The sequence below is a fragment of the Dendrobates tinctorius genome, unplaced genomic scaffold (assembly GCF_039654945.1).
Source record: "Dendrobates tinctorius isolate UK_male_01 unplaced genomic scaffold, ASM3965494v1 ptg000030l, whole genome shotgun sequence".
In the NCBI taxonomy this organism is placed as follows: Eukaryota; Metazoa; Chordata; class Amphibia; order Anura; family Dendrobatidae; genus Dendrobates; species Dendrobates tinctorius.
In genome coordinates, this window is record NW_027361698.1 from 18592254 (window position 1) to 18615415 (window position 23162).

General features: G+C 41.0%; 1 protein-coding gene across 18 annotated transcripts in view; it reads left to right on the forward strand.

Moving 5' to 3' along the window:
- CAMK2D (calcium/calmodulin dependent protein kinase II delta) overlaps positions 1 to 23162 on the forward strand; it is a 288504-nt gene that overhangs the window by 251749 nt on the left and 13593 nt on the right. For 6 of the 18 annotated variants that reach the window (XM_073571892.1, XM_073571893.1, XM_073571897.1 and 3 more), the window contains exon 14: positions 11694 to 11742. In XM_073571892.1, the coding sequence (XP_073427993.1) occupies positions 11694 to 11742 (49 nt within the window). Of the gene's footprint in view, positions 1 to 1835; positions 1890 to 3594; positions 3640 to 9335; positions 9354 to 11693; positions 11743 to 23162 lie in introns of all 18 variants that reach the window. The other 12 variants (XM_073571883.1, XM_073571881.1, XM_073571882.1 and 9 more) reach the window with 3 other exon arrangements.

Sequence of the window (23162 nt, forward strand, 5' to 3'; positions counted from 1 at the left end):
GAAGTTGCTGGAAATAGTTAAATACCATTATATATGCTGCAAAGATGAATGATAGAGGTTGGACACATGCAGGATTCAGTGAAGTTGCTGAAAATAGTTAAATACCATTCTATATGCTGCAAAGATGAATGATAGAGGTTGGGCACATGCAGGATTCAGTGAAGTTACTGGAAATAGTTAAATACCTGTATGAAAAGAATAGAGATGCGTGTTAGATTCAGCCATGTTATAACTGCCAGCGTACTTTGATACATGTTCTTAGATTACATGTACATAAATGCCCCCCTGCATAAATCTGAAATCTGCATACCTATTTGCAAAATTGCATACTTGCGGTGACATGACTGCCCATTCCTGGTGCCGACACCAGAGAATCATCAAGAGGATTCACAAGTCTGCTGTCACATAAGGTGCAATGAATGAGGAATACAGTGGGTCAAAGTTCGCACTGCCCAAGGTTCCATAAATGCGATCACACACGAAGGTGAAGTATGAATGCGGCGTATTTGTCAATGCGTTTCAAGGTTTCCAAACCTCTTCATCAGGATGAAACCACAAGGTGACTGCAGACTTGTAGTTTAGGACTGTACAATCCCCTTTAAAAGCCTATTTTAGCTAATAGGCCCTCCACAGATATTTAGAAAAGGGCAACCTAAGCAATCTATTCCTCCTAACTACACAGCCTTCATAATGAGGCATTTCAATGGATCAATTCGGTTTCTGTTTTTGAGATGGCTGTAGTAACTTATAGTTTACAACCTTGAGTAGTAGCTGGAATGCCACGTTGAAGACTGACAAGAGAAGCATTAGTGCTTCTAACAATAACTCCTCATCATAACATAACTTGTCAATGAGGCTAGTCATCAAAGTTAGGAACATGGTTATACTTTGAGATATTGATATTCTAGTCAAACAGTATAAAGAAAGCTTAAAATTGCACTTGGCTATTCTTGAGATATAGCCCCTCTTCCTTCTATGTAAATGTAGTCTTGTTAGCCAAGTCAAAAATCTGCTTGCAGAGATGAGCTGAGTACCACAAATTTTTAAAGGGTTGTCCAGGCATATGTTGTTCACTATAATGTATGTGACCGCAGACTTTTGAATCCATACAATGCTCAGTGTACGCACTGCCTGGATTCTTCAGTGTTGTCGCCTTAAGCGGGCAGTAGTGTGACTGCAAGTATGTGATTGCATACATGCAGTCACATGCTGACTAATGACGTGCTGGTTCGCTCAATACAAGTGAATTGAGCAAGGTCCAGACATGTCTAGTCGGAATGTGGCCAGAAGTATGGAAATCGCTTATTTGCAGTCACATGACATCCTTCCGACATCAAAGAATCCGGACCGTGTTCACACGTTTTCATTCACGTAGACTAGACAACACCTTTGCATACAGGGAAGAGAGTGTCATATCTTGGGTATGGAGAGGAGAACAAAATAAGGAGAATAGCAATAATTGGATAAAATAACACATGGCAAGTACAGTTCTAAAGATGGTTAATATATGAAACTTATTTTGAAGTGCAGTTATTTATCCTTGTTGCTCTGCTCAAGATTGCACTTTTTATTCCTATAGAGTTGCAACTTATTGTGTGGTGTGGATTTTCATACTTTTTTTAGTAGGCCACCCAGTTTTATTTTTGTTTGTTTTTTTTATAACCATTTCATATAAGGCAAATTAACTATTTGAAAACCTTACTAGACACCATTTATTGTTTAACTGCTATTTTCGTTCCTTGTATCCTGATCTGTCGACTCTGTTCTGTGATTCCAATTTCAGCATCTTAACAGTCTAAGGTTCTTCTTTGTTTCTATTTTCTGCATATTCACAGATAAACAACAAAACCAACGTAATAACAAGCCCTAAAGATCCTACCCCACCTCTGGTATATTTTTCCAATCCCTTCACTTATTTTAGTACTTATTTTCTTCGGCTTTTCTTCAGTTTTTGTTTTTATTTTGCTTTCTGGAGGTCTGAAACTGTTGCATTTTGCTGTTGTGGTTTTGTGGGGGAGAAGTTCCTTGTGTAGTAGTATGTTTTTCCAGTAACCATTCATTGGTGGGTGGCTGGAGCTGAGACACATGCATGTGTTGTCTCAGTGTAAGTGCTTTGTGTTGCCTCTAGCTCTCCTTTTGATGGGCGTATCTTGATGTCCGAAGGATTTCCTTCACTGTTCCCTGTATATGGACATTAGGGGAGCTAACAAAAGTATCGCTAAGCAAACACAAAATGACCTTATTCAGATTTCTTTCTTTGATGAAAGGCACTGCTAGACTTTATAGCATTAGTTGTGGAATATATATATATTAGAAGAAACCACGTTCTGGATTTAATAGCCACATACATTTATTCACTCCATAGTTTAATAGCAATACATCTAAAATGTCTTCATTTCAATCTTGTAACACAACCCTGACCCTAACATAAAATTTTTTATACCAGCTGGATAAGCATAGCTAAAGTGGACCTGTCACAGAGTCAAAAAAGGTTACTTTCTACTCTTATTTTATTCCTACCGCTCCCATGAATATTCTGTTTTTTGTTGTTTTTTTAATTCCACTATATGGTTCCAGAAATATGGACCTTTTCATTTAGTGTCCGTTTCTATGGTTTTTACAAGGAGGCGTTGCTAACAGGGTTATAATAAAAAAGCAGCCTAAAGACACGCCCCCAGAGAATCCTGTGAGACACGCCCCCTTTGTAAATATCATAAGAATTAACACTAAAAAAGACCGTATCTCTGGAACCATATGGTGAAGCTAAAAAATAAAACTGTAATACAGCAGGCAAAATATAAGAATAGAATTTATCCATTTTTTTTGTCCTCGTGACAGGTCCTTTTTAGAATATCTGGTACCCTGACTTTTTAATCTTTCTGGTGCCTTTACTCTAATTCCAAGTCCCTCTTCATGCATGTAAAGTGACTACCAGCATTCTCTATGCACATTGTGCTTTGGAAGTCTGAGACAGTTCCTCCTGGGATGGGCTAGTTCCTCTAAAAGCGGGGAGGAGGGGAGTATTTCAGGCTACTAAAGGACACTGTGCCTAGACACTCACCCTCTGCTTTGGGCTGATCCAGAAAAGAGCCAGGGGAGCGTCGCCAACTTCCAAAACAAGACGTGCATAGAGGATACTAGCAGCTGCACATTAATTATGATTTTTCTATTATAAGGCGCACACCCACTATATCCTTTATAGTAAAAATAAAATGGGCAAATCCATCATTATCCTAATCAAGTGTTTATATACAGTTCATAACAATCTTCTCTCCGTAAATGAAGGCCCATAATCAGTGTACATATATTTTACTAAACACTACTAATAATATACATATGTAGAAAACTGCAATACTTAATGACATCCACGTCTAGATGCTCCCACCCCAACACTATGGTACTGAATAAGGTCTTTGCATGCTTCTCTAATAGGTAACATTACAGATTTCTTTTTCGTCCAGGGACAGTCTCCAGGTCCGTTACATGACAGCTCTTCACTTATACCTATTGCTGTCAGCATTCCTGCATAGGTGTATTTCTTCCTGTTCAACTGTACTTACCAATAGGTACTGTTTTCTCTCTGTTCTTACTCAGGAGCCCCAATCTACTGTAATCCACAACCCAGCTGATGGAAATAAGGTATTGGGACAGAGTCCACTCCATCTTGGCTAGTAATACGCATATTCATCAACAGACACTTTTGAAAAATTCTATCCATTTTCAAAGGGAGACATTCACTAAATATACACATTCGAAAATTGTAATATTTAATGGTGGTTTAGCGAATACCTCCCATGCATATTCAAATATTGTTTGGTCCCCAAAGACATAACGCCCAGGCCACTCAGCTGGCTTTCTGTGTCATAATCAGGTTTAAAAACTACTAATACATCGCTTCACAATTTCTTTTGTCTTGTTTCTTTCTTCAATTCTCATTGCCGACATCACACTCAAATTAACGTTTGTATTTTTTCTCTTAAATGATGATCTGTGTTTTCTACATGCAAAAATCCATTGATCACACGTTTCATATTCTTGTTAGTAAGAAAGAGCGGAGATTTCTCTTCTGCCGTGTTGGCAAAATGTGGCATAAGTAGCCAGAGTTATAATAAGAGTTCAGATTTTGTGACACCTACAGTAGGTTAATTGATTCAGTAATGAATGTTTTTATCTAGTAATTACTTTTAAATAAGGAGTGGAGCACAGGCGGTTTGCTTAGAATTACAGGCATAATGACCTTTTTGACTCGATGCCCAAATTTCTTGCAGATTTATAGTGACTTACTTGGCATTAACTGAATTTACGCATTTTGCTAAAACTCTACAGTATAAATTATAAAATAGACTTTGTATTTTCATTACAATATGTTGCAGATTGCTTTTTATTTTAAACAGTAGACAGTGTACAGTATATGCAGACTCTTCAGTCTAAGGGGAGCCAAATTGTGTACTAAAATATCAGTGTGGTTTGTACTTCAAAATTACCATTTTCTGGAGATATGGTGGTCAACTAACATAGCCCGACAGGTAGCACAATACGGTCACCCATTTGTAAACTTTTACCAATCCACAGTCGTTTGAATACCTGTTTACACAGACAGACCACAGCAAACAATGCCCACTGAGTGATCTATACTAGTCCTTTTTATAGAGGACGATGCACTGTAGAGAATGATGATCCTTTGTGCTCCAAAAAAAGATAAAAAGATAATTTCACCCAATGAATGAGTGTTTTGCTCATTCATCGGGTGATTGTCAGCCTGTTTACACTGCATTTTTAACTACTGCACAATTTAAGCAGATGTCCAGGATTATCAAGGTATCAGGAAAAAATGTTCACTTTTTTGTAACCTATTCCCTCCATTGAGTGTTGCCCAGGAATAGCTGTAAAACAGGTTGCTCATACACAATAGTCTAAAGTTGACCAAAACACATTATTTTAACTAAAGCAACACAATTGATCATTGTATAATTTCATGAAAAGAACAAATATTTTAGCTGATCAATTATAGAATATTATCAACGTAAAAAAAAAGTCAGACAAAAGTCTGACGTTTTTGGCCGCTAGTCAAGGAAGGATCTTTCTATGAAAGTATGTCCCCAGAAAGCTCTCAGGAGGATGTTACTGGATGTGTTTGCCTAGTTTAAACAGACGGTAGAAAATTGGACCAAGGTAGTTTAATTTCAAATATTTTTTTTTGCATTTTATATACAGTGATCCTAGAAAGTTTGGGAACAATAAACAACATTTTTTTTTTAAGATTACATGGGGTTACTTGAAACATTAAAATTGATAGTTTAGTAAGACCACAAACTAAGATCAGTGTACAGTCAACTCTCAGGAACTAAAGCTCTCCTCCAAACTGCTGTACGTAGTATTACAATTCAGTACATCTTTGTCTAATTCATGGGACTGAGCTTTAATGTTAGAATGTTAGAGATGGAAGGGACCTCCAGTGTCAAAGGGTCCAACCCCCCGCTCAATGCAGGATTCCCTAAACCATATCAGACAGATGTCTGTCCAGCCTGTTTGAAGACTTCTATTGAAGGAAAACCCACCGCTTCTACCATTTTAGTACTAGCCAAAGCCACTACTCTAGGTATGGCACGGTTTCTGGTAGACCATAAAGGAAACAAACAAGTCAAACCCTTCCTGCAAGTCCTTTTTAACTTCTTTATTCTTAGATATATCCATCTTTATCATAATTTATTGCAAAGCAAAATTTAACTAAACTAATAAATCAAATAAGCCAAAAATTATACATTTAATCCATATATTGATGTTTTGCAATAATGTTGAATTATAGTAAAGTTAAAAAGCATAACCTTTGTCATAAATAAGTAACAACTGTTCTTTATTATCTTCAATCTAATTAAAAATGCAAAAAAAACCAATGCTCTGTAAGTGATTGTCGACTCTTTCATTCAATCAATCTAATTAAAAATGCAAAAAAAAACAAAAACAATGCTCTGTAGGTGATTGTCGACGCTATCATTCAATTTAGTCACTCTGTAAGTGGACCTGTCAGTTTAATATGTAGTCCCGTATGCAAGATTTTTGCATGTTTTGGCTACTAGGAGTGTTGAAAAAATACTCCAGACACATTATAAGGCAAGCCAGTTTTGTTTGTAGCTATGTTGTTGCCATTATTTGTATCAAATTTATCAAAATGTCAAACTGTTTGATAAATTTTGTGTATTGTAACATATTGCACTTTTGTGTAGAAATAGTACCTCTCTTTTTACGCCAGCCCCCAGCCATCCTCCCTGTGAGAGTTTACAGGTTTTTTTAAGTACTTTGGAAATCCTAAAACTGTCTTTGATCTTATTTTCATAATTAACCAAGCCCACTTTTCAAAAATGGCAAGAGCATTGTAAAATTGAAAAAAGTAGCAATTATTTTTTTTAGCAACAAATGACGTGCAGCAAAATTTACATCACGTTAAACTTTAAGAAAGCATTGAATTGGTTTCTCAGTGTAAACATGAGGAAAATCGCCCTGTGTCATTTGTATAACAGACCTACAATATTGGGACACAGCAGCCGGTAGGCGCCATATGAAATATTTCTCATATTGCTGTGTGTGCGGACTCTAATAATGTTGATTATTTCCATTATTACTTCTAGTGGCTTGGCCAAAGATCAAATGGTGTAGGAATAGTTTTGAACCATTTTTTTTTTAAAGCCAGAAACTTTTAAGATTAAGGCATAAAATGCTTTTATAGCACAGGCTTACACATACAAGGGCAGCATGAATCGGAATCTGGCTGCATGATTGAAGCCAGGTATGTTTTTCTCTCATGTGCTTCTGCACCCTTACTTCTCACTGCACCGTTATAGTTGATTGACAGTGTTTCTTTCTCTCGATGTACAAACTTTGTTTTCTTTGAAACGTCAGAGACTTTCAGGGAAGAACATACTTGGCTACAATCACACAGCCAGTCTCCAGTTCATAGTGCACATGATTTGGGCAGCGAATTATGACTGACAGATTCCTTATATATTGACACTTCTTATGTATTCAACTATATTTATTGGTCAATTATCCTACAGAGCTTTCTGAATCTAGGCCTTGAAGATGTTCACTACACTAGAGAATGGGTTCTCCTTTTTCAATTCATAATGTCAAATAGATTGAGAACTAGAAGGAATAAAATATTTTGCTGTGTAATGACAGTAGCATCTAAGAGGATTAAAACTTGTATAATGGGAACTAGCTCCTATCACAATTATTACAGTTGAATGCTGGCTGTATGGAGTGCAGCTGGCACCTACAGGGTATGGAATGGGTTTAGCTACTGATCTTGCTCCATACGTATGCATGGTAGCGGTCACAAAAGGGTTAAGCATTAAAAAGTCTCCATTCAAAGCCAGACTCTCTCTTTATCACTGATCTTCACTCAATTCAAGAGATAAGAACCATTAAGGTACTGTCACACTTAGTGATGCACCAGTGATCCCGACCAGCGATATGACGCGGTCAGGATCGCTGGTGCATCGCTAAGTGGTCGCTAGTGAGCTGCTACACAGGCAGATCTCACCAACGACATAGCAGCGGTCGGGGTCGCTACTTACATGTCAGACGAGGTGATCCTGACATCCTCCCGCCCGCGTCGCTCGTCGGCGCCACAGGAAGCCAACGACGAGAAACGGTCCAGGACGTTCTCGCGCGATCAGCGATAACCAACGGGGGAGTGGTCAGAGGTAAGTATCAGACATAGCGATATCGCTAGCAATATCGCTATAACGTCACAAAAACCAGTGACGTTATAGCGATATTGCTAGCGATATCGCTTAGTGTGACAGGCCCTTTAGTTGCTGGACACCTTCTGTTAACTCACAATTACAATTTCAACATAGACAGCATTTGGCCTAGCACTCCTGTGTTCTCTATGAGAAAGTCACTGACTAACACTTCGGCCAGCAGCTTACCTCCAGTAGAACAATGCATTTTCCAGTCCAAAATTGGACATGTGCGATCAACATCTTTCCCAACCATCAGTTGAGTGGTGTCTCCAAACTCATTAGACCATCAACCAAACCTGTCTATATCTGCAGGTTCAGATGACTTTAGTCTAATGTGTATGGGGGCTCTAACTCTCCGTTATAGATAGGACTATTCCTATTATCTCTGGAGCATTGGTTCACCAACTTTTCTTACCCTGAGAGCCACGTTCAGCTTGAGATATATTTGAGTCTCATTCAGCGCCCCCACCCAGAGTTTCTCATTATTGGAATAATACCAACCAAAGCTTCCCTCCGAAAGCACACTGAGACCTTCTGTCCCCTCCCTTTTAGGAAGTACACTTTCATCCAGAGATTCCCACTTAACCCTCATTCAGTATTCTCATTCTCACTGAAGCAGGTAGGCAGTCTGACCTTTAATTTATCCATTGACTCTTAACAGTAGATCAGATAAAAATGGATGAAACGCAAATGTCAGTATATGCATATGTGCAGGCTACTTCCAAAAATCTGGAGACCCGCTCTTCATAGCTGTTTGCTAATTTGGTGTATTAGCATCAGGTGTAACAGAAGACCACTAGCCGCACATCATGGGCCTGTGAGCCACATGTGGCTTTTGTAATCATTTCTATGCTCTTGAGAAATTATTACAAAGTCATCATTTTTGTTACTTTTATTCTGCGCGTGTGCTTGACTTTATGTTGTTTTTTTTTTTTGTGCTTTGTTTTTGTTTTCATTGTTTCATGATCAAAAGCTATCTGCTAAATGGGAAGCCTTGTCTGTCCTCCATCTGTGAAAATCTGCCTGCTCACAGCACTGATTAAAGTTTAGAGGACCTGCCAGCTCTCCTGACACATGGTTTAGTAAAATTCCCTATAGAGTAAAATTTTCCTGTTCCTTTGTACATTTCCACAAGAATACATATAAATCAATTAACAACTGGATGTTACATTTTTTTTAGTTAATGGGGTGTGTCTTTACACAGTCTTATCATTATTTATCCATAGGAAAACACCCTATTAGCAGGGAGAATAGTAATGCCCAATTTCCCATTCATTCACTACCAGGAAGAATAACTGTGGAATAACGCTTTTCTGTGGTTTAAGAAAATGGCCCAAGCATTATTATTACGTAAGCTCTGTATTTAGTAGAATGGAGCTGACATGTCTGTCTTAAGATCATCTATCTTGTGAGCTCCAGCTGTTCTTCATTGTAATTTTTAGTAAATGAGGACTAGCTATTCTACCTCTGTATCCGCGTACATCTTGAGAACGGTGTCAGTCATTTAATACTGTATGCATAGGGAATTGTAATTTTTCAACCCTTCCTGTCATCTAAAATGATATAATTTCTTTTTGTACATGCCCACAGATTTATAGGCATGCGCAGGTTAGTATTTGATAATCTTTCTGTATGAAGCATCATCGGAACAAACCACTAAAGGGGTTCTCCGGGATTACAAATGGTCTGAAGTTGAATTTGTCATTTAACCTGTTAAGGCTATTTCATTTATACATAAAGACAGATATTTAAATCCTATGTAAAAGTAATATCACAATGAGCTGTGCCATTCTCAGCTATGTTCTGCTTAGCTGAGTGCCTATCCCGTGCCGTGCTTTTGTTAACACTTATAGTGGTAAAATCAGCACTTATCATTGGAATAATCTGATAAAACATACTACAGGGAGGCATAACTTATTTTTGTCCCCCTATAGACATTCAATGAAAGCCTGAGTCCGATGATCTTGGCAGGTTCGGCCAACAATGTAATGTTTTTTCGGTGCCTTCCCTTCTGAGATAAGGAATGAATGTAATCGACCAATCCTTTTGTTTTGTGCTTGCCTGCCATTGGCTTTTTCTGCTCTTCCAATGGAGAACACATGAATATCCAGTTGAGCCGAACATTTATGTGTATGGCGAGTTAGGACAGGAAGCTGTGTAGCAAATATTCAATTTTCCTAAGGCACCTTTAGTTTGTGAGTCACATGTATGGTTGATCAGTTAAGTTCTTTCAATAGGCTTATCGAGTAGATCGACCTGTTCATCCTACAATGTGTCCTTCAGAGCTTTAGAATAATGTTTGGGACCAATCTTATTGGAAAATATACTAATAAATTGGAGCACTGCATATGTTCAACTCTTTTATATTACTTGATCCCGGAGAAGTCCTTTGACATAAGCTTTTGTGTACTGTATCCAGAATAGATTAGCCTGCAACAAATACAAGATCTTCAATCTCAGAAAGGTCAATGTGACATGTGTAACGCCTGCTCAGTTACCACATGGTTCGTAATTCGTGTAAGACTCCATATTAAATGTTTGACTGTCTTTTTATTGTTGTTTTTTATTGTGTTGGGTATTCAAAGGGAACACTGTAAGAATTGGATGATACAAATAGCGATTATTTGCTCAACCAGTCATTGTCCCAAGATAATATATGGAAAATGTACACAATTCCTTCAATAATCTGCATAGGAATCACATAGCATCTTCAACCAAGGACATGCAAACCAATCTGGTTTCTACTTCTTGATAACCAGTGAATAAATATTACTACATCTAGTGTTTTAGTGCCAACCATCCTGCACCCTAATATTCACTACAGGTCTTTCCTTTACATCTGATTAGATCTGCAGCCGTTTTCTTGCAGTTATATTATAACTTGGCAATTCCATTACACTAATACTGTTTGAATACTCGTCATTGTGCCTTTTCAAATGTTTCTTCTTAAAAATGAATCTAAAAAATGCTGTGTGTGAACATGCTCTTAAACTGACCCAATCTCACACGCTGTTCCTGAGAATGTAAGTTATGCAAAAATATTTTTGGCAGTCGCTTAAAAGGTTTCCTTTGTTCAAGCACCTATCTGTACTCATGTACATTCATGGAAGACTGAGCTAAAAATCTTCAAAGTTGTGACACAATGACAAGACCTAGCACAGTATGGCTCATGGAGAACAGAAAAGGTCATTGCCTCTTCTTGATAACATGCCGGTGTTGGGTCTTTTTGGGTGGCTTAAAATTAGTGTTACAGAATTTTTTTATGTCTCCATTGCGCCACTGCATGCAAATAAATTGCCAAAGGAAAATCGGAGGCGTCCATCCTGGCAGTGTTTAACTCCTCTATAATGTTATTGAAATCATTCCTAAGAAATCAGAGATATTTACATGTGTATGTTGTTTGATCTAGCAAAAGGTGACGATCAGGCTTACATTACCTACAGTATCAGGGGTCTAATATCGACTAAAACACAAAGTATTCTGCATCTTCATTTAAAAAAATACATGACGTGTATCATACTCGCCCACTTAAAGTAATTTCTCTAGAAGTTCTTGTTGTGTTACATGGTTTTGTTCACTGTCAGCTGATATTACATATCTGTGTTTTACTCCTAATATTGTGTTTGTGTTAGTTGGTCGATGTTGCCAGGTTTCCTGCATTGCTTTCGCAATGTTGTGAATAAATGTTGCCCTTATATAACTTTCCAGTCTGGGTTCAGTGTTTCAGCAGACGTTTCATTGTTGCCAGCATTGGCAGTGCCTTCCATGTGTGCTCTGTAAGTGAAAAGGTTTAAGTAACCTGTTGTATCTGAGAGTTTGCCTTAGAAAGTCTTGCTGGGGCACCCAAAGCCCTTTTTCATATCTGGAGCACATGACCTGGAGGCAGAGTGATGTCTTCTTCCCATAGGTGTCTTGTCTCGTCCTTACTGTTGGTTTGCTTGTCCACAGGAATCAACCGAGAGCTCCAACACCACCATTGAAGATGAAGACGTGAAAGGTAATCTACGGATGAATTTCATGTTGGTGAATATGAAAAATAATAGAAGTGATTGAAAAGTGAACACAAAGAGACTAATGAAGGGTGTTATTCAATATTACAATGAAAGTGCATCTCACCACGCTCAGCACTTGAAATGGAGAAACCCTTTCCTTGTGGATTAGCAGCGTTATCAGGGCTCAATGTTGTGCGGGTTTGACTACATATTGGCCCAAAACCGCGATGAGGAACAGTAAAGCAAAAAAAAGGGGGGAAGGGAGAAGAGTTTTTCATTGTAAGATTTCCTCTTGGGTGGGTGAAAGCTTCAAAAGGGTAGACTTCAGTGTAGAAACTCTCCTGGACATCAAAGAAGAAAGCAGCACTCCGAAACTTCCAATGGAGCTGTGGTTTATTTACCTATCGTTATACTTAAGAGCGCACAACATTTCAGCTCCTTCATGACGCATTTCCAAGCACGGTGCTTACAAATGGACTGCTGCATCCTGATGAGTAAATAAACCATTGCTCCTTTGGAAGTTTTGGAGTGCTGATTTAGTCTTTGCAGTCGTGATGAGGCGCAGGAAGCAAAGAAGCAAATTTATTCAGATTTTTAGGCCAGAAAAACTGACATTAAAAAGTCAATATATCTGGATATTGAACAAGGTAGCATGGCTTAGCTTTGCCCGACATTCAATGTAATTTACGCCACAGAAGTGTTGTAAATGATAGCAGAAATGTTCTGACCGGAGTTCATTTTCTTACTGCGGTCTACTGTCCACTGATGATGCACCAAATTCAGTCAGAGGCTTATACCGCATCATCTTCAGTGAGTAAAATTGCAAAGTGCTTCTGGAAAAATTTACTTGTTTATAAAATTTCTCTCCATTCTTAGGACCAGAGGGATTTGTAATTTTGTTTGCCTAAGTTATTGGCCTTCACTTCAGTTCTTAGAATCTCTCTTGAAAAGAGCTCGTAAACACTACTATGAAGCTGGCCGGATCAATGGCAGAGTATGTGCAACTGTGCTCCTCCGATGTTGAAGAGTCAAAGCAGCTTCTTTCAGCATCAGAAACTGCACATTTCAGGCCAGTGGTGCAACGTAGCTGCTTGTCCAAACTGTCAACTAGTGATGAGCGAATGTACTCAGATAAGGTGTTATTCAAGCATGCTTGTGTGCTAACAGTGTGTCTTCGGCGTGCTCAAAAAATGTTTGAGTCCCTTGCAGCTGTTCGACAGCCGCAACACATGCAGGGATTGCCTGTTTGTTAGACAATCCCTATGTGTGTTGCTGCTGTCGGATAGCCTTATCCGAGCACGTTCGCTCATCACTACTATCAACCGATCAGTAGCCCAATACCTCCAACAAGAAGGAAAAAGAAGGGGGTGATATGCCCTTGTATAGTAAATTGAGAAAAACCCAGTGGACTCTGGATAAAGAAAGGCGTATAAAATGTCATATTTGATTAATTCAATATACTGGCATTGTCACTTTCAGAATTTCTGATCCTTCAGCTCAGGTAGGATAATACCAGATCACCTGAAACTGATCTTAATGTCATGCGCGTTATTAAATTGGGACTGTGGGGGTCTCGTAATTATACCTGGACGCAAGTGATATACATTCATTGTGCTATGTCTGCACATCAACGCTTGCCGTTAATACAGTTCAACCTTATGTTTCATTTTTCTTTTAGCGTTTGTGTCAATTTTCACGATTACTATATTGCTCGCCTTCAACATGAGTTCCCTTAATGTAACGACAGCCATTTTTATAATAATCTCATCTTTTCAGGTGCTCCTATATCTCTGTGATTATTTTTCCACTTTTGTAAATATATTATTCAGTTGTCCTAAAAATGGACAAAAATGCTTTATGTATACCGCCAAGCATGTATCAATAAAACATAGTAAAGCTATGTTTACACCTTGCGTTTCTGCTGAGTTTTTTTAATGACAATTTTCAGCTGTGTAAAACAGTACCAACAAAAGCTGAGGTTTCGGAAATCTCATGCACACACATTGTTTTTTTTATTCCTGGCTAATTTGGAAAACTGCAGCATGTCACTTCTTTCAGCATATTTGCAGCGTTTTTCACCTATAGGAAGCAATTGGTAAGTGCAGAAATGCAGCAAAAAACACCGTGTGGTGTAGTGACCACTGTGTCCGCTACGGGGCGCTGTGTGGGTGTCCCAGGACGAACGGATAGCCTTGTCCAGAGCGGTAACATGAGCAGGGTGCTAAAGGATCGTTATGTATCTCAAGGTGGGTGGCCTTGGGTTGGAGGCTTGCTTATGTGCTGATCAGCAGAGCTGATCTTTCGTTCCAATGTGGCAGGGAGAAGTCTCCAGGTAGCTGGTGAGATGGGCGAGACCAGTTACCTACAAGCCCACCCAGGGGGTGTGTTTAAGAACGCTATTGTAAAGTGTGTATGAGTGGTTGAAGGACCTGTGATGAGGTAATAGCCATGTGACCCGGTGGGCGTGGCTACGGACCATATAAGGTGGCCAGGGTAGGTCACATGGGAGTGAATGCTGGGACCTGGTTGGTCTGTTTTGGAAGGTCCTGTCTGAGAGAGATGGGGGCTGTCTTCCTGACAGCAAGTGAATGCTGTGTTTAATGGCTGCACGTGCCTGATAGTTCCCTGGAGGGAATGGACGTCTGCAGCATGGTGAAGGAGCCATGAGGTGAACCCAGAGAGGGGATATAACTGAGGCTAAGAGAGCCTGTGTGCTGGACATAGCACAACCTGTGTGACCACAGGGATAACAGAGTGAAGCTCTGTCATGGATGCTATGCTGTTAATATGAACTTTATGTTGCTGATCATGGTTTATGATGCCTAAATAAACCGCTTGGACTGTGATTGTTTTATGGAAAACCTGTGCCGGATGTATTTTATTGGCTGCCAAGCGAGTATCCTCTACCCGAATGACAGCGCTACCTTACAATTGGTGGAGAATGCTATGGGCAGTGTTGTAGCCTTGTTGCTAGGAGGAACGGAAGAGGACTGCAAAATTCGGTTGCTAAGGGCAACGGTTTCCAAAGCACATGGTGCAGTGCTGGCAACGCTGAGCCAGGAGGGCTGACGGTTGTGAAAGCCGTGTGATATACTGACAGCAGGTCAGTGGAAAAGACTGATAGGACACCTCTACGGTAGAGGCGTCCAAGAACCTGCGCGGCCGGCAGGTGACGGTCGTGAAAGCCGTGTAATGTGCTGACCGGGGTCAGAGAAAGAGACTGTGGATTGTGATAGGATGCCTCTGTGAATATGAGGTACCCGAGGACCTGTGTGGCCGACACAGGTAACGGACAGGTGTTCATGTTGTACTGACCTGGGTCAGTGAGAGAGACTGTGTACCTGGAGGGTTCAGTGAGCAAGATCTTGGAGGGTCAGTGTTGGGAGATTCTAGGAGAAGAGTCGGATCCCTGGAGCACGTGGTATGACCTTGGAGCTGGAGAGGTGTGAGTGTTGGGCAGTCTCAGACGGAGATGGATGTTCTGAAGAGCACCCGCTGAGCCCCTGGACCTGGTGAGGCCGGTGTGTTGGGAAACCCTGGGAGGAGGGTCGGCTCCCTGAATAGCACCCGGTGAACCCTGTGTGTTGGACGGTCTCAGGCGGAGACGGAACGTCCTGAATAGCACACAGACAGGACACGTGAGTTTTGTGTGGTGTGGTTTTTTTTTTTCCTCTTTTCTCGAACTCAGCTTGTGGTGGCTCAGGAGAGTTAAGGTGACAAGCGGCTTGCTGTAACTCGGCGGGGTTACGAAGGTGACACCAGCAGCTGTGTGTGAGCGGCAGCTGGAGGTGTCGGAGATTGGTGACAGCAGGAGCTGTGGTGGTGCCAGCAAGGACTTGTGTGGTATCGTAAAAGAGACATAAACTGTGTTGTGTGAACTGTGATCTGAGAAGACCTGTAGAATGGACATGGGGAGATCCCGAAAGGGGGCGGTGGCCCAAAGCAGGGTGGTAGCCCAAAAGGGGGTGGAGTCCCAGAAGGGGGCGGTGACCCAAATTGAGATGGTAACCCAAAAAGGGGAAGGAGTCTCTGTGAGGCTGGACTCAAAGAGTCAGGGGACTCTGACAGGAACTCCGCTCATTATATCTCTGACCGAGAAAAACGTCAGTTTTCACAGCGAACATGGGGTCATTGTGAACTATATGGTGGACAGACTCATGATTGAGATGACAAAGGGGGTTAAGTGTCAAGGTGGTAGTATGCCACCAAACTTAGTGCATCCCTTTGAGAGGGGCCGGGACTTTGTCTTGTTTGATGATATATGGCAGGAGGATGGAGATGTTCCTACTGTTGGGTTAGCAGACATTGTGACGGTGACACCTGCTAAGCTGGACAGGTCAGTTGTAGAAGTGACCGGAAGAAGGGGTACATCTGCCCAACTTACAGACCTGACGTCTCATGACATGGCGGATGGTGGTCTGGGAGATGAGTCAACTAGAGTGGACACATGGTCAGAGGGTAACTGGAGAGTTCTCTTGGATGATCGGCGTGACTCAGACTCTAGGGATGACTGTGGCTCTGAGAGAGCGAGGGAGCACAGACTAGATGAGCTAGAGAAAGAAGTCTTCGAGCTCAAAGGTCACCTGGCATCGTGGCAAGGTCTGAATAAGTCCCTCAGACAAGAGGTAGGAGTACTCACAGAAACTGTAAGAGGTCTTTTGCGGGAGAAGTGGGACGAAAACTTACAGCGACCAGGCCTGAGTGATGAACAGAGTGAAGACAAGATGAAACTGGAGAGTATGGAAGCGGAGATGATCCATATGCAAGAGAAGCTTGCTGCTGCAGAGCATGCTAAAAGGCAAGTACAGCAGGAAAGAGTTGAACTGGCTGATGTGATTGTCAACAACAGTGGTAAAGATGCTCTGGCTTTGGAAGAAAAGAGGCAGTTAGAGTCTTGTTCAGCTTGAAGAAGAAGTGGAGGAAGAACACGGCAACGTTGAATTAGCCAATGACAGGCTGAGAAAAGCCACACTTCAGGTTGACCAAATGAATGCTGATCTGAAGACAGAACGTAGTAATGCTCAGAAGAATGAGAGTGCCCGTCAGCAATTAGTTCGCCAGAATAAGGAGTTAGAAGTAAAGGTTGCGCTACTGGAGGAACAGCATGATGCGGAAATTTTAATCTGCAAGACAATCTGCAAGCAAACAAGTACGTCGTACGGAGAAAAAACTGAAGGTTGTACTAAGGCAAATGGATGATGAAAGGCGTAGTTCTGAGCAGTACAAAGACCTGGCGGAGGGAAATGATGTGCGTCTGAAACAGCTGAAACGCCAGGTGGAATAAGCAGAGAAAGAGGCTCAATGTGCCAATACGTTGCACCGTAGATTACAGTGTGAACTGGAGGATGTTACAGAGACAGCAGGTGCAATGAACCGTGGGTTAATGCACTGCAAAGCAAACTTAGATGTGGTGGGGTACCATTTGTTACAAGAAGCTTAGATAGAGAAAGGATGGTGACTAAACAGTGTCTGACGACGCAGACAGACCGTGACTGGAGGGTCAAAGGCAACGACTGATATTCTGACCGCTGGGGGTGGGGTATGCCTAACGTAGGGATGAGGCCATGTGACAGATGGAGACGGTTCTCTCGACCTGTGGGGCAAGGTGTAATGAGTGCCCGGTCTTGAGATCCTGGTGTAATGTGTTCAACCCCACAACTTTGAACAGAGGGGGGAGGTATGTGGTGTAGTGACCACTGTTTCCGCTAGGGTGCACTGTGTGGGTGTCCCAGGACAAACGGATAGCCTTGTCCAGAGTGCTAACAGGAGCAGGGTGCTAAAGGATCGTTATGTATCTCAAGGTGGGTGGCCTTGGGATGGAGGCTTGCTTATGTGCTGATCAGCAGAGCTGATCTTTCGTTCCAATGTGTCAGGGAGAAGTCTCCAGGTAGCTGGTGAGATGGGCAGGACCAGTTACCTACAAACCCACCCAGGGGGTGTGTTTAAGAACGCTATTGTAAAGTGTGTGAGTGGTTGAAGGACCTGTGATGAGGTCATAGCCATGTGACCCAGTGGGCGTGGCTTCGGACCATATATGGTGGCCAGGGTAGGTCACATGGGAGTGAATGCTGGGACCTGGTTGGTCCGTTTTGGAAGGTCCCGTCTGAGAGATGGGGCTGTCTTCCTGACAGCAAGTGAACGCTGTGTTTAATGGCTACACGTGCCTGATAGTTCCCTGGAGGGAATGGGCGTCTGCAGCGTGGTGAAGCAGCCATGAGGTAAACTCAGAGAGGGGATATAACAGTGAGGCTAAGAGAGCCTGTGTGCTGGACATAGCACAACCTGTGTGACCACAGGGATAACAGAGTGAAGCTCTGTTATGGACGCTATGCTGTTAATATGAACTTTGTTGCTGGTCATGGTTTATGATGCCTAAATAAACCGCTTGGACTGTGATTGTTTTATGGAAAACCTGTGCCGGATGTGATTTATTGGCTGCCAAGCAAGTATCCCTACCCGAATGACAGCGCTACCTTACAGAAGGCATCAGTTTTTGCGGAAACTTTGGGGCAAAAACCTAAGGGTACATGCACACGCTGCGGATTCTGCTGCGGATCCGCAGCGGATTTGGCCTCTGCAGATCCGTAGCAGTTCCACAGACAGTGTACAGTACCATGTAAGTCTATGGGATTTGCAATCTGCTGTGCACATGCTGCGGTTTTTTCACTGCGGAAAAGCTGCAGTTTTAAATCCGCAGAAAGAATTGACATGTCAATTCTTTCTGCGGATTCCGCTGCGGTTTGCCACCTATTCCATTGTCCAGGTGTCAAACCGCAGGGGAAAACCGATGGCCAATCCGCAGGTAAAACTGCAGGTCAATTTACCTGCGGTTTTACCTGTGGATCCACACGGAAAAATCCGCTGGTGAATCCGCAGTGTGTGCACATAGCCTAAGGAAGTTAAATCCTGCTTTATTTTGGAGGGCACTACACTTGCACAAGAGACAGCAAAAACACAGCAGCAAAACCTGCTTTTTGTAAGCAGCTTCTTTACTGCCAAGAGAGAAGGTTTTGCTGTGGGAAAAATGCAGCAATAAGACAACGTGTAAACATAGCCTTATAGAAAAGAAGAAATTTGACATTTCGTTAGATTTGCTGCTGCTAATTTTTGCTTTAATTCATGACTGACTGGTGTGGTCACATTTTATATAAGGATTTGGTGCCACCTTTAATGCTTTTTATGTTAGTAAAGATTAACCATTGTATAATGGAAGATTATTTAACGTCTGTTTTATTTCCTCACCATTCTCAAGCCCCTTGTCTGTTGTAGTTGGCTAGGTGCAATCTTGTTTGCCCCTTATGCTGGAAAGTCATTTATGCTGAGAAATGGATAGTTGTATCCCGCGCAGGCAGTCCTCATGCCATTGTTCTGAGTGTCTTACAATAAATAAATTAGAAGTTCAGGCTTTTTAGCTTCCAGAACATTATCTATACGCTTTTCACCTGAGCTTTAAAGAAGATTTGTCGCCAAATTTCACAATGCATATTGTATATGTTGTTAAATAGATCTTAGACCTGATGAGGCTTGAATATTAACTTTGAAAATCCATATAATAATCGCTGTGCCATCCTGATATTGACATGAGCTCTAAATAAAGTCCAAGTGTAGTTGGCTCTGCAGATCCAGCCTGACTGACAGTTGCAGCTTGTACTGAGCAGTGTGTGATCTCAGCAGTGGAAGGGGCACTGCGGAACTTTGCAGTTAGGGATTGCGGATATCTAACAGCCACGAGACATGCAGCCAAGGCGACTTGAACCTATTTTTCGAGTATGCTGAAGTCACTCGGTTAGCACACCAGCATGCTCGGATAACACCTTATCAGAGCACCTTCATTCATCACTACGGGCAGAAAATCCAGGAAGGAGCAAGGAGTGTACTACCCGGAGCACAGCGTGCAATACACACCAAGAAGCATAGCATCAGAATAAAGCTGAAACTACAGACACATCCTGAAGGTGGCAGAAGAAGAATTACAGTGTTTTTTTTAATATTGAATGTTTTTTATTATTCTAGTCCAAAAAAGAGAAACAGATTCGGCACCGTTGTACCACCGTGGTCTCTTAAACAAATCTACTATATGAACGCCACATACTCCAAGGAACGAGTGCTCAATCCTGAAGAAATATAGCCAAATCCAATAGCATAATTAAAGAAAAAAGGATGGCACTCACCGCTGCCAAAAGTAGAAGTCTTTATTTCACGGATAAAAATGCATAGGCTCAGGAGCAATGGAGAGAGTGCATTGCTCCCGAGCCTATGCATTTTTATCCATGAAATAAAGACTTCCACTTTTGGTAACGGTGAGTGCCATCCTTTTTTCTTTCATTGTGCTATTTTTTTTATTCTGCATGTGTCAGAGCACTGTGTGTAATTCTTGTATTTCGAAAAAAGTGTGCTAAAATGTATTTTTTTTTTAATTTTTTTATTAGTTTTAAAAGTGAAATTCAGCCATTAATAAATTCCACCTTTTATATGTAGTGCGTTCATATTGCACTATAGATTTTAATGTAATATCTAGACACCCAAAACAATTTAACAAAAATGCACTTAAAAATCCATGTAAAGTACCACTTGAAAAAGGCAGTGGGTGATAGCAGCCAAAGGGTTATCTTCTGGGGATTGCACGTTACAGGGGTTGCGAGTACATACAGTAGATGCATAGATTGACTCGAAAAAGAACGGATAAGAAGACTATTTTTACCTAGTATGGTTTTCTGATTATTTTTTGCACATTTCTTACGGTACATTTAGATTTTAATGATGATGTGTTTCATTTGTGTTGACAGTTTTAATTGCCAAAGGAAATTAGTCACTGTCATTAGCAAAACAAAAAAATGATTAAATTGTTCTAATTTGCTGCAAATTATAAAAACGCAAAAAGAACAACAAAATAAATATTAACTATTTTTGTAACAGCTGGAATTTACTGGCGTTTTCATATGTCTGTTTTTCTATGGAATTTTCTATGTTATTCTTTCGTAGGTATGATATTGACCAGGATCTGGACAATGGAAACACGTATACTTCCTGATGCAAGAAAAACTTCCATTGCCTTTCACATATTATACGCTTTAGACCACCCTTATCCATAGTATTACATTTTGTGCGTGTATTAGGGGTCTCCCGCTCCAGATTTCATTACGAACTAGAGATGCAAGGCTGGGTCATCTCTGTGTAAGTTCCATATTGCTTGAGCTTTACACAAAAAGCTCAGCTTGGCCGGCATGTACTGTTATATTTCTCCTGCAGCTTGGGTAATAGAAACTGGCAGATTATTTCCTCCTGCAATAACGGCTGATTATGTAGTAACATGTTGCCCTATAGACAGCAACTCCTTTTAAAATCATAGTAACAGCTGTAGGCCTCATTCAGAAGAGGGTTTTTTTTGCATGCAAGACAAAAAATTTTCATCCAACTTTGATCTTTGTGTCCATTTGTGCCATCATTGTGGCAACTTTTGTTATTGTATGCAAAACAGTAACACATTGCAACCTTATCCTACCCATTAAACAGTAAAAAATGGACAGCACTCAAATTGACCCTTGGTAAGATCTAAAACAGACTATCCTGCAGGTACTTTTTTGCAGACACTTGGACGAGAATAAACCCAGACCTGTGAACAGCCCCATAGACTATAACGAGTGTTTCATCCATGTTTCATACAGGCATCTGAATGGGCTAAATGGTATGTCAGCGTGAGGATCAGCCGATCCTGATCCAGCCAAGGGAGTCTGTCATGGAAAACTTGTTTGAATAGTCAGCACTGCAATATATTACAGAGCCCACCTTCTTTGTTAGTTGCTGTCCACAGTTAGTGGAGGACACCCTCTAAGATGTTCGGACACCTTAATCGAGACCTCAGTGCTTCCATAGTCAATTATGGCAATGATGTAGGCTAGTGATATATACAGTAGTTTTGTTTCCATTTATTTCATGCCTCAATGATGACATGGACTAATTCCCATTAAAAAAAACATGCTAAAAAGTAAATCCTTATAAAAAAGATGACTGTCAAACCCTTTGCATCACCAATACAGAATACATTATTTCATCCTAAGCAGGGTTTTGTTTTATTTTTTTTACCACAACATATTTTTTTTTTCTCAACAAAACTTAGTTACACCCATTTACTTGCAAATTGGTGTCTGTTCTGTGGGGAAACGATCATTAGAGCTAGCTGAGGTGTCTGAACAGTTTTCCCATGTAATCTTTCCATGTGAATATTCTCTTTTCTGTTTGTCACATTGTTTCATGCCTTAGTTGTGTTGCACTTTCTATTACCGTATTTCTTTTTCTTTGCTTTCTTCATTCTTGCATGCCAAAAATACAGTCTTCACAATGGAGGGTAGCACATGGAGCTTTTTTACAGTTCATCAATCTTCCTGCTGCTCCTCTTCCTCTCTTCCTTCCGTTCCTTCTTCCTCATCATCCTGCTGGTCGCCATCCATAGACTGCCCCAGTGGCCGCAACTTTTGCCAGTACCTGTTGAAGATTCTGGTGTCGCTCTACATCGTCACTTTCATTTGTTCATACGTTGTGTTTCTTTCCATCAATTCCACAGCCAAGTGCACAGGAAACACAAACTCGAAAAGTCATTCAAAGGAATCTGATCCACCACAATTTAATCCTTCATTTATTCAGTGTAAGTGTAGGACATGTTGTGGGGTGCCCTCCTGGATAGGATCTATGTAGTAATGACCAGTACAGTCAAGGCAACACAGAGTTAGTGTAAAATACATTTTGTAGAAAAGCATTTGTTTTACTAGGATTTGGTCATCAATACAATATTGATGAGGGTGCGATTGCTATAATCCCCCACCAGTCGGCTCTTTCTGGTGCCAGCTGCATGTTATCAGTTGCAGCATAGAACAGTACAGCTCTGGCAACTGTATAGTTGCGTCAGCTTGGTACTGCACTACAAATGAATAGATGTGGATATGCAATACTCCCCTTCGGCAACTATACAGTTGACGGAATTGTGCTATTCAGCTCCACTACTGATGACATGCAGTCACCACTGGAAATCGCTGATCAGTTGGGTTGCTGGGGGGTGTCACACCCCTTTTTATCTTATATTGATGACCTATGCCGAGAATAGACTATGAATACAGTGGGGAAAAAAGTATTTAGTCAGCCACCAATTGTGCAAATTCGCCCACTTAAAAAGATGAGAGAGACCTGTAATTGACATCATAGGTAGACCACAACTATGAGAGTCAAAATGAGAAAACAACTCCAGAAAATCACCTTGTCTGATTTGGCAAGATTTATTTTTCAAACTATGGTGGAAAATAAGTATTTGGTCATTGACAAAAGCTCATCTCAATATTTTAATATTTTATTATATATCCTTTGTTGGCAATGACAGAGGTCAAACGTTTTCTGTAAGTCTTCACAAGGTTGGCACACACTGTGCAGATCTCCT